Genomic DNA, 12,839 nt, shown 5'->3' with positions numbered 1-12,839 from the left:
AATGCAAACAGGGCTATTAAGTTAAGAGAATAAACGCATAACATTGGACATATAAAATTATCGATCATCCCTTCATTTTCTGAAAATGACAGAAAAAAAAGTAAATTTGTATTTTAAATTTATAAATTTTTAATTTCATTTACTATTCTGTTTCCTTCATAAGCACAATCAAAAAATATATATACATATGTATAACTAATAACTTAATTTCTATTATTAAATTGCTTCTTTTAATATATTTAAAAAAAGATGCTACTAAATAATATGAACAATATAAAAAATTTAATAGAAAATGTTTAAATTTTAAATTTAATTGAATTATAAATATTGTAATAATAATATTAATGAGAAAATCAATATTATATTACTTACATACTTCAAAATCAAATCAAATAAATTATTTGTTTTATATCAGTGTAAATAATTAAAATATAAATATTTTTTTAATTTCTAAATTGCAGTAGTACGGTATGAGTACAGCTGAGATTAATGCTAATATTTTAATTTATATTATTGTATATGCGATAAATTTAGGAATATACATATGTACATACATACTTAAAAATAAATATTATAAAAATATAAAAAATAAAATAACGTATAAATTATTTGAAAAAGAATCGGAATATTTAAATAACTACTTAAAATGTAAGAAAATTACAAAAGAAAAAAAAAACATTGTATTTTTTTTTAATATTTTAGTCAAATTTCTCTCTTAAAAATGGATGATTTAAAGCTTTTGCGGCAGTTATTCTTTTATGTGGATTTATTTCTAATAATTTACTTAAAAAATCATATGCACTATCTGGAAATATATCTTCACCAATATCTTCTAATTTATATTTAGTTTTTTCACATAAACAATCATATGATATTTGTTGGCAGTTTGAACATTCCTCATAAGTTTTACCAAGTTTTTTATATTTCTCTTGTATTAAATTATGATCAATTTTATTTCGATTTCTTAATCTTACACATAATCTTCGTAAATTTAATGGTTTACATTTACGGCTCATCGTAATTTGACGACCTAATGTAAATGCTGTTTTACGAATTGCTTCATCACCAAATAACATAACAACTTCAGCTAATGCCACAAAATCATCAGGAGCTTTAAAAAAAGGATAAACACCAGATAATATTGATATAAAAATAACACCAACTGCCCATATATCAACAGCTGTTGTTTGTTCAGTGTATTTCAAAAGTACTTCTGGTGGTCGGTAACCGGGTGTACCAGCTCTTGATGCTGGTATTTCTTTTCGAAGTAAACAAACTTTACAAACTTGTGGTTTACCAAAACAATGACAACTTTTTTGTGATTGTTGATTATTTGATGAACTTGGACTACTTACTTGTTGCTGTTTGTGATCATTTATAGTTGTTGATTTTAAATACAAATTATCTTTTTTATTTGGATATTGAAGAGTGCCTGTAGGGCTTCTATCAAATTGAATATTTGATTTATTTGAAGATTCATTTGTTTTTATATTTTTATTTGTCTGTTCACTAGATGTTAATAAACTTCCAGCATTTCCAATTTGATTAATTACATTAGTTGATGTTAATGTTGTTAGACCATTTAATTGTTTTAATGGCATTTTTTCTGGTGATTTTTGTTGGTTATCAAGACATATTTTTTTATTATTATTACAATTACTATTGTCAACATTATTATTTAAAGTACCATTAATTAAATTTCCATCATCAGTGATTTTACGTTTTAATAAACTAGCCTCTCTATCAGCTCTACTTATAACATTTTGTGCTAAACCAAAATCAATTAATAAAAATTCTTTCTTCTTACGATTATATAAAAAATTATATGGTTTTACATCACGATGAATAATATTAAATTTATGTACTCTTTTCAAAGCTATTAATAAATTTTTCATATATAATTGCACTTCAGATACACACATTTTTTTATAATATGATTGAAAATTAGTATGTTCAATATATGGCATAACAAATGCTACATTTTCATTACGTCTTAAACATAAACTAACTCCAATAACATTATCAACACCACCAATATCAATTAAACATTTTAATTCTTTAATAATTCTTTGAGGTGAACTTGTTGGAACAATATGTTTTATAGCATAATATTTACGTTTTTTATTATCACTTAATTCATCTTTATCTTCAATTTCATCATTATATTTTTTTCTTAGACTAGCTAAAAATACTGTACTGAATGTACCACTACCAATTCTCCTATGTATTTTAAATATATTATTAATGTCAGGTATAGTTTCTTTTAAATTTTTAATTTTCTCTTCATCTCGATTCTTTACAATTTTAACATTAACATCTTGATGTGGATTATCATCAGCTACCATTTTTATATCACAATTGTTTATGTTAGACTTGTTTTGTTGGCAATGCGATTGCTCTGTTAGACTAGAATTTTTTGTATTTTCAGTTATTTCCATCTTTTATCCTTTTAATTTAAGACAGCAAGATGTGATAATTAACAACTAAAACAAAAAAAAAAAAATAATTATTAAATATTTTTACATTAATTTGTATGTAAATTAATAAAAATTCACTAAAATATTGTTTAATATAACGAATGATTTCAATCTAAAATTTAGTTAAATTTATTGAAATTTTCAAAAACTTATTTGAACACTTATTCGTTTTATTAATTAAAATAAATTGAAAAATCACTTATTTGTCTAATTTGGAAAGTTCAAATAACACCGTTCCGATACGGTTACGAAAATTGGGTTACTTCTAAAAGAAAATATACTTTTGTAAATTACCCAAATTGTGGTATATATTGAAACTTTAACTTACTCTTAGCCCTTTAAGCAATTATATACATAAAAGTGAAAATATCTAAAACTGGAAAAAATCTAAAATCTTCGTTCACATAAATTTCTTTAAATACCCAACCTTAATACAAATTTTTATAAATTATTTCAATTAAATAAAACAATACGTGTAGACAAAACTTTAAAATTAAGAAGGACAATTTTAAAAAATACAATACAAAAATTATTTTTAAAGAAAAGTTAATAAAAATACAAAAAAGAATTTTATTTTAATAAAAACATTTTTTCTTCAAGATTGCATTGAATATCAATCGATAGATACTAAATAAACATTACCCTGCCTGTAAGTAAGTATATTTCATTCCCTACATTTATTTATAAAAGTATAAAGGAATAATAGCTAGCATAAAATAAGGAAAAAGAAATAAATATAAATCTCATGGGAATTTCCGCGACTTCAAGCAATTTAAAATTTGAATTTTAAATGAATTTTTTGATTTTACAATAAAGATATTTTTTATGTTAAAGTGAATCAGACAAAAACAGATGATGATATAAAAATTTTTCTATTTCCCTCATGTTATTTTTCAATACAATTGATACTTGATCCTAGTTGATTACGTTTTCAAGAAACCAAGTTTATTTATTTTTCTACTTTAGTTTAAGTATTGTTTTTTTTTTTTTTTTTGCTTTTTGTATACAGAAAGCGGCATCCAAATATAAAATAAGCATTGTGATTTTTAAAGAAATTATTTTATATGAGAAAGGAATAACTATTAAAAGAAAAAAGAAGAAAATAACGAAGCACTTTGCAATTTCAAGTCAATTTTATTTTAAAGAAATGAACAATTTTATTTGAAATACATTTGAAATATTAAGAGATTTCCCAAGAAAACTGGAATCGCTCAAGAGAATTTAAATAAAATTTAAAAAAGGAAACTTTAATTATATAATCGTTTTGATAAATTAATATTAATTTTAATTTATATCTTAAAATTTGGCACTAAGCATGTTATTGCGTAAATTAGGTAAGGAAAGTTTTAGGATTAGTTCAGTAATTACTTCAGTGCCTATAAATTTATCTTCTATTTACAAAGTCTGATGTACTAAACTTGGAAAATTACAAATGTATTTTGAATTTGTAGTTTTAACAAATAATAAAACGCGGAAAAACTCATATTATTATTTAATATTCTAATATTTTTATCCTCAAATTAATAATATAATGGCAAAGATAGAAATTTTACACTAACGTTGATAAACGTTGTTCCTTTAAATTTTGTGACACAAATTATTTTAAATCTATTTTGGAATTTTTATAAGTAGCAAAGTTGATAATGCATCCAAGAAATAGAGTAGACTATATTTTTCTTAGAAATTAATAATTATAACATTTTGTTAAATTATAATACACATTTACTTTTGCATTATTTTCAAACGTAAATAATTCAATATTATTTACATTAAGTTATTTTAATATTAGGGCACATTGAAATTTTATTGTATTCATATTTTTTTTAAAAGCTTACTATTTAAAACATTGTTAGAGCATTTATTTTGAATGCTACAAAAACGTGAAGATCCTCACTTTCATATTTTATCGATTTATTATTTTGAAATTTAAATAGGTACGCATGTCCCACATTCACAATTTCATTATTATTATATATAACAATATTCCATATAAGTATATTTTAAAAATATGTAAACTTAATCTCTTGACATACACTTGAATTAAATATTATGTATGTTGGCATATATTTATAATAATATTTCTATTGTCTTCTTCATAATATCATAAAATAAAATGCTTAGCTATAGGCAGTAAAAATATAAAACAAAAAAAATGGAAGTAATGTGTCCTCATGAATAATATTGTAAATGAAAATAGAACGGGAAGAAAGTCAATGTGAAAACAATAGCTCCAATATAAAGCACCTAAAAAAAAAGAAAAAAAAAATATTCATATATACCTATGTATATAAATTTATATATATGTATAAATGAATACAAATTACATTAGTGCCAATTTATTTTTGTAAATACAATTTTAAGATTTTTCTTCGACTTTTTTACGCTTTTATTTTTCCAGGACATTTTATTTACAAAAAAAGAAAATATTTTATTAATATTATTTGCCTGAAAGGTTAGACCTTTTTTTAAGGCTGAGTGCCATAGGCATTTCTTATAAAAAAACATTTTTTTTTCGACCCAAATAAAAATTTCTCAAATTTCAAAAGCATGGATGCAAAAAGAAATCGTATCAGACAGAATTTAAAGATTATTATTTTTTTTAAATTTATTAATAAAATCTTTAAATTAGACTAAGTTCCGGAGTATTAGGGTCAAACATATTTAATTGCAATTAAAAATTGCTTTAAAATTTTAAAAAATATTTTTATTAATAATAATTAAGTAAAATGTGTACAAATTTTAAGACGATTAATTTGTTTTGCCTAAATATAAAATATAAGAGCATATTAAACCTATTAAAATCATTTAATCAGACTATTTTTTATAAATCTGTATGTATATATGTATGTATGTAGATATATTTATTTTTAAAATTTTAATTTCCACGTATTTTAAATTCGTGTTCTATGAAAAAATATATATGACCTCGTACTATTGTTATAGATACAAGAAAACACGGTGTGGATATTGATTCTAAGAAAAAAAAAAAATAAAATAAAATATTGCACAAGTTTAAAAGAAAAAATTGCGTAAAAACTGAAAATATCTAGCAATTGCACAAGAAAAATATTATATTAATTTTGTGAAAAAAAAAAAATAAATGAAAATTTCGCGTTCATCAATTCAAAGGAATTAATATTATATTTTTAATTATAATTTAATTTTGTTTTGTATTTCTTGGAAACATCAAAATGTTACAGATTTATAACTAATTTTGTATGATATAGTTACATTTTTATAAACTAAATAATAAATTACGGCTAATGGTCACATAAAATTAATGCAAAATTTTAAAAAAAATTTTAATATTAATTTCATATCATTAATTTTAAATATATTAATTCTTTCAATGACTTTCAATCCACATAAAAAGTCGATATATTATTTTAATGTATAAAAATTTGCAAGAAAACAATAAAACTGAATTAAGTATAGTCATAAACATACCTAATTAGTTTTATAAACACTGCAAATATAAAAGAATCGTGCCTTTTTAACAAAAAAAGAAATATAAAAAAAAAGGTACTGCAATATAATTAATCTTTTTTTAACAATAAAACTTAATTATAGTAGACGTATTTAAAAATTCATTTAAATAAGAAAATTATTCAATTCTCTTACATTTCGACCTCTTCTTTATTCTATTCTGTTTTAAATCTCACAAAGACTTGCTATTTCTATTAATAATTTATATGGAAAGATTCTATATAGCTAATATAATATAAAATTTACATCTCTTAAATAATTTATTTTGATATCAAATTACAATTTTTTAACAGGATCCTGGATTTTGGAAAAAAAATTTTGTGCATCAACCCGGAAGCTAAAAATGTGAAAAAATGTAAGTATGCATGTATAAAATGAGAATAAAACAGGAACAAAAATTCTCTATGACTATTTAAAATGATAATAGGGCAAAAAAATTTATAACTTTAGATAACATCATTTTGGTTTTTTATGCTTGGTGTTTTACAGATCCATTAGAATGGTAGTTTCAACGAATAATATGTGTTATTTGTTTCAAATGATCGCTTTTTTTCTACCCGTCGTTCTATAGTAATTTAAGTGTAAAAAATAAAAAAAAATATATACTTATTCTTTTTTTATTTTAATATTATAAATTTTGATTTTACATACATATGCAAATTCTGGTGGTTAACAGTTCACTGAACTGTAAGGAATATTTTTATATTTCTAACAAAGGTATTTTTAAATTATACTAGGAAAGAAATTTTTTTTTAGAAAAAAGCATGTAAAAAACAAATCAAAATGGATAATATACCTATGTACATATGTATGTAACTACATACCTACCAAAATTATTTTACAACTTTTTTATGCGATAAGGATAAAATTTATAAAAAAAAAAAAGTACAAAGAAAATTTTCACATGTTTTTGTGCTAGAAAATTCTATTGTTTCAAATAACTTACAAAAATATAAGATACCTATAAGTTTTTCTTAAATTTTAAGCAGTAAAAATTTTGAGATGAAAGAAACTGAGATTTGATATGTATTGTCAACCCTGTTATTTGTCGGTTGATCAGACATATTTTTAAGCTCCTTATGAATCTGTTTTCTTCCTTGTTACTAATCTTATTAATTTTATACAATTTTGAAAGCTAGAATAACCTCGATATTCCTTCAGAAACACATGTTGTAACTTGCTAATTTCTTACAAAATGTGCACTTTTCATTGTTTGAAATTTGCGCCAATTATTTTCTTTTCCACAAAAATAAGTAATTTCGCCTTCATTAACATAATATTATAGTTTTATGTAACATATTAATCAGATTGATTGCTGTAATATAATTTAATTTTATTAAAAATGTATAACAAACAAAATTTTTGGCTCCCAAATTATTTTGTACTATGCAAATCAAATTTGCATAGTACATTTTCTGAAAATATAAGAATATCACGACAAAAGTCACGTAGGCATTTTAACCTACACGTAATACATAATCAATACAAATTTTTTATTAACTTACCGATTAATTTTTCTTTTAATTTATTAAAATTTTCCTATATTATTTTGGTTTAAATATATCAAATTGAATTGTACGAATGTTAACAGTCTTTTGCACAGATAGACAATCAAGTGCTCAGTTTATTTCTTTTATCTTCTCGATTCTTCCAATTTAAATAAGTTTAAAAACTATAAATTTATTTCTACTTGCAATTTTTTCTTTTAATTTCAACTAATTTATTTTATAAAAAAAAAAAACACTTTTAATTTAGAATTTTTGTAATTTAAATATAACCTTCAATTTAGTTATTTAATATTCACCGGTTCGGCTCATATTGATTTATGAAAATCTTTTCTTTATTGAAGTTGACTTGATCATTCATATTTTGTTTACATCTGCTTTTGCGCGTCAAAAACATTTTTGACAATTTAATACTATAGCAGCGCTTTAATTTGTTGCAGTGTTTCTTTTAGGAACTACTATCTCTATAAATCCTCTAGCGGAAATGTTTGTAGTTAAAAATTTTAGAATAATATACAAATGTTAATATTTTTTTATTAAATGAAAAGTAAATAAAAATGATAAAAATGATTAATAATTACTGATGTTATCGCAAATAAATATAAAATTTGTTTTTAGTTTAGATTTTCGAATTTTTTAATCAAATTCGCTTGTTAAAAATAAATAATATGAAAATGAGACAGTGACGTGGCCTAAGATCACGTCAATATGGGAATATAATATAAACACGTTAATATGGGAATATATAAACACGTTAATATGGGAATATATAAATAGCTACTATATGACAGTGTTGGCTGAATTCAACACGTCATTTATATTTATTCTAACATTAAACACAAAAACAACTTAATCAGAATTTTTGCAGAAATTTTATTATTATTTTGATTAATCGCAAATTCTTTACATTTTATATTACGTAGCATTTTCTCTAAATATATTAAGTAATGTAACAATGATGTATTTCCAATGGGACAATTTCCACAAAGCGATTGCTGGTTTTTGAAATATAATCGGTTTTAGTTAAATTAAAAATTTATTTTGAAAGTTTTTATTTTATTTGTAATCATTTACTGAATTTGGTAATTTTTGTAAATTGAAACTTTGTGAGTTGTGCTAAAATATTATACGGGACGTATAAACTTAAAACCAAATTATATTATCGTAAAATTTAGAAAACTTTCAGCTACACCTCGTTTGTTGTTATTTACATATTGTTTCATGTCAAAGTAGTTGAGTTTCAAATAAATGTAGTATATTCGAATAGTAATTAGTATTCAGTTAAAAATTAAGTCAACTGAGATTATATAATTTTTTTTTTTTTTTTTTTTTTCCTTTGTTCACTCCTAGAAGGAGCATAGGGCTAGTGCATGATTTCTCATGCACTAGTTTCATAGCGTCATAGGGTTTAACTAGGTAGGTGACTAGCCTGCCGTAGGAGATTATAGAATTCAATCTCTTAAATGCCAGTATCTATTTTCAACTGAAAACAATTTTATTTTTATTTTTGTTTTATAGACAATAATTTCTAAAAACAAAAATGTTGCATAAAAACAACAATTGTAACGAGTACTCACAAAAACCATGTAATTTACTCGTAATTTTTACATATAAAAAAACTGTTTTCAATCAATATTTCCAATTATCAAATCAAATATTCCATATGTCTACTAAAAAGCGAAAAAAAAAGAAATGTTGTAAAACAGAAGAAGAAGTATATAATTTTATTACTACAGTTATTACAAAAGTTGCTCTAGTAGCACAAGACTTCGCAGACGTCATGTAAAAAATCTGAACATCTCTTTACTTTATTAAAGTAATCTTTTTGCATATACAAACATTATAAAAATAAAAAAGTTATGGGATGAAATTACATTCTAAACTGGTGTATAAAATAAAAATGAAAATCTGTGATTTTCTTGTCATTTTTTATTATTTTATAGAAACAAAAACTCAATTTATATTTTAATATCGTGTTAAGAGAGCACTTTCTATGCAAATATTTTATAAAAACTTTTTCCTGATAACACACCATAGCAAAAAAAGTTTATCTTTATCTGAAAAGAAAAAAAATGTAAGAAAAAAATGAAATAAAATAGTAGCAAGAATTATAGGAAAAAGTCGCTCTTTTTTTTTTCAAGAAGCGACTAAAAATTCTTTGAAAGTTTATTGTAGTAACAAAAAAATTAAAAAAAAAACATATGTAATAATTATATGCGGTAAGTATTGTCAACAAAAGGATTCTTCAATGACATGCAAATATTGAAAATTAGAAAAATTTTCCAATAATTTTCATTCCTAACTGAAAATTTTATAATCACATAAGCTAACGGACGCCGTATGCGTCATAATTTAAAAATCGCGGTATGCAAATTTATCGTTATAAATGTATGATTGGCATTTTGAGAAAACGTCAAAAACTTTAAAAATAATAAGTTAGAGCGTAGAATTTTAACATCGAATTCAACTTGCTGTCAGGTACGGTATTTAATGCTGGCTATCCATTATTCAATTTAGTCTCTAAACTTGTTGAAAACATAGTTAACACGTTGGATTGTTAGTGGACTAGTTAATCAACTAGTTGATTTGATAGTTGAGAATTGCTTCAAGGAAATATTAAATAATTTGAATTTAGCTTTGTATGTTGTATACACCTGTAGTTTTAAAAAATTTTAAATATTGTTGAAGACAGTGTGGCTATGCAGATTAGTGGATTTTTCAACATGTTGGAGGGCCAAGTTAAATAGAAGATGAGCAGCATAACATTTGTTTTCCCTGCCTAGACACTTTATAAAACTCAAGTAAAGTCGGTCAAGTAAGCAACAAAAAACGTTTATATTATGAACAACAATAAAATTTTCGACTAGAAAAGGAAATAATTATATGTACACAAACAACACTGTCAAGAATTAAAAATGACAGAGAGCAAACTGTAAAATTAGAAATTAAAATGATTAGCTTCATTTAAAAATTGACAGGTTATTTTTATTTTATATAATATACCTGATTTATAATACAACAGAGGTCACAATTTGTATTATTAACGGAAATACAATTTAAGACGCTACGAAATTAATTAAAATATTGATGTACCTACCTAACTGCATGGGACCATTTTTTTCTCTCGTTTTCATTTATAAAACTTTGATATGCTATGAAAATTGGATGAAGTCAATTGAGTTTACTTTTGTAATTTTAAGTTGTTCTTTTTTTTTTTTTATTTTAGTTTTGCAATAGTTTTTTTTTTTTTGGAAATTTCCTCGAGAAACAGAAAAATATTTGAATTTTATTGCAACGTTCTTATTCCATAATGAATTGAACTACTTTTCATAAAATCAAATTTTATGAATTAAATTTTTTTTTTTTTGAAAAATATAAATTATAAAAGTGATTGCATTGTAATAAAAAGAATATCTTTAAAATATCTAGAATGTCGTAGCACATTCTGAATTTTTACGAGCAATAAAAACTATTTTATGAGATTGGTTTTACCAACCTGAGCAAAACTCAACTTACGGCTTGATTCTATTTTTAAAAATGAACTTTTAAAAATATTTTCTGTGCATTATCAGAATATCATTTAAATTGAAGTTTAATCATCATAGTAACTTTACTATATAAATACTATAACAGTTAATAACTACAATAATGTGCCTTTTTTGGATAAAGACCACCAATAAGCAAAAAAAGATCAAACTGTAAATCTTTTTATTGAACATATATTTGCTGTTTTCTGCAATATACTCGTTGCTTTATTAATTTTTTAATATCCTAAGGACAGGTTGATCATTTTGCAGAACTTTCATTTTTTATTAAACGGGAAGACTTTTTAAATCACTACTGCGTTAAAGAAAACTTTGAATACGTAATAAAATATTGATCTTAATATTCTTAACAAATAAAAGAAAAATTTTTTTTGTAATTTTTTCTCTATTTTTATGTCAAAGTTGTTAAGTAGTTTTCTATATATTTATAGCACTTTTGAAAATATCAGATTGTCTAGGTCAGAGTTTTACGGATCAAATTATATACTTAATAAATTATAAAAAGAAAAAACCAAAAAATTGCTAAAAATTTTTTAAGGTTATTTATATGTCGTATATATAACTCTACATGTAAAATTATAGTGAAAGAAAAGGGAAGTTTACATTTAATTTTGAAAATATAAATTCATAAAATAGAAACAAAAGTTATTAAAGTTTTAAAAAAATTTAAGATTTATAAAGAAATTAAATAGCGAGCAGAGATAGCGTTTTTATGTTTAAGTCTATAAAAACAGAAGCGACTATCGATCTAAACTGAAATCAATTTGACATATTATTCAATAATATAATTTTATTTACCAATTTAAATCTAAAAACAAAACAAGAGGAATTTCCCGCGGCGAAATTTCAGAAATCATATAGAATACACATATTTAAATGGAATTGCACAGAATTAAGCATCGAAATTACCGCTGCAAATTTCATCGCTGGTTTTAAAGTAGCTTAAATTTCTATTTTATCCTTGTAGTTGTTTTTGACATCTGTTTCCATTGTCTGTGATATTATATGAAAAATACTGTACAATTGATTTTGTTGTTCCGCTAGATCCATTGCCTTTCGACGCTTGGGTTCTATTTTGACAATAAAGAGTAAACAAAATTTGACGTTTGATCTGTAAGTAAATTTGTAAGTAAGAAACTAGTACTCAGTAAGTATATAATAAGTGTTCCCACTCAATAAAAACAAAATGTATCCAATTTCGAGAAAAAAATGTATCCAAAATGTATCTAGCCTCCTAAAGTAGAATTATTATACTAAATCGTCTTATTTTATACCAATAAACTCGTAAATAATATTGGTTTGCTTTATTCAACAATGTGAGTTTCGTTATTTATAGTAAATTCTTTTAGAAATCACACGCAATTTCTATTACATTTTAAAATTTAAGGTCAGAAAATGTATGTTCTGTAGCTGTTGAACTATGCGGTAAAAACGATTCAGTATGAAAACGGGCAAATTTTATTTAGTCAGCAAATAAAATTTTTTGGAAGATAAAGCACTTAAAAGTTACAGCACTTTAAAAGTTTTCTAACATTTATTTAGTGTTCGAGAAAGAAATGTATCCATATTTCAGCAAAATTTTAAAATGTAGCCAATTTCGACATTTTAGCAGATTTAAGTATCTTTGTATCCAAGCTAAATTTTAAAGCAAAAATGTATCCAAATGGATACAATTGTGTCCAAGTGGGAACGCTGAATCTTTACAAAAGCGTGTTCAATATTTTATTTTGTATTAATTTTAAAAACAAAATATATTTCAGATATTTTTTGTTTAAAACATTTTTAATTAACATAAAATTTATAATTAATTTATATTTATCACAGTA

The 12,839-nt window shown here is 23.1% G+C and overlaps 1 protein-coding gene across 1 annotated transcript; it reads right to left on the bottom strand.

Annotated features, from left to right (window-relative positions):
• Positions 1-628: 628 nt before the first annotated feature.
• LOC129615373 (cell division cycle 7-related protein kinase-like) lies at positions 629-7,746 on the bottom strand. The gene is made up of 2 exons (XM_055530538.1): positions 7,469-7,746; positions 629-2,483 (listed from the first exon to the last, which is right to left on the bottom strand). Exon 2 carries the CDS (start codon positions 2,436-2,438, stop codon positions 699-701), a length of 1,740 nt encoding a protein of 579 aa, XP_055386513.1. The 5' UTR covers positions 2,439-2,483; positions 7,469-7,746; the 3' UTR covers positions 629-698.
• Between the last annotated feature and the right edge of the window lie 5,093 nt (positions 7,747-12,839).

This window comes from Condylostylus longicornis, unplaced genomic scaffold (genome assembly GCF_029603195.1).
Source record: "Condylostylus longicornis isolate FDR11 unplaced genomic scaffold, ASM2960319v2 ptg000135l, whole genome shotgun sequence".
NCBI classification, from domain to species: Eukaryota; Metazoa; Arthropoda; class Insecta; order Diptera; family Dolichopodidae; genus Condylostylus; species Condylostylus longicornis.
This window is presented reverse-complemented; position numbering and strand designations above follow the sequence as displayed.

Coding starts and splice junctions, on each gene's coding strand:
- LOC129615373 (XM_055530538.1), bottom strand. CDS start 2,438: ATGGAAATAACTGAAAATACAAAAAATTCTAGTCTAACAGAGCAATCG.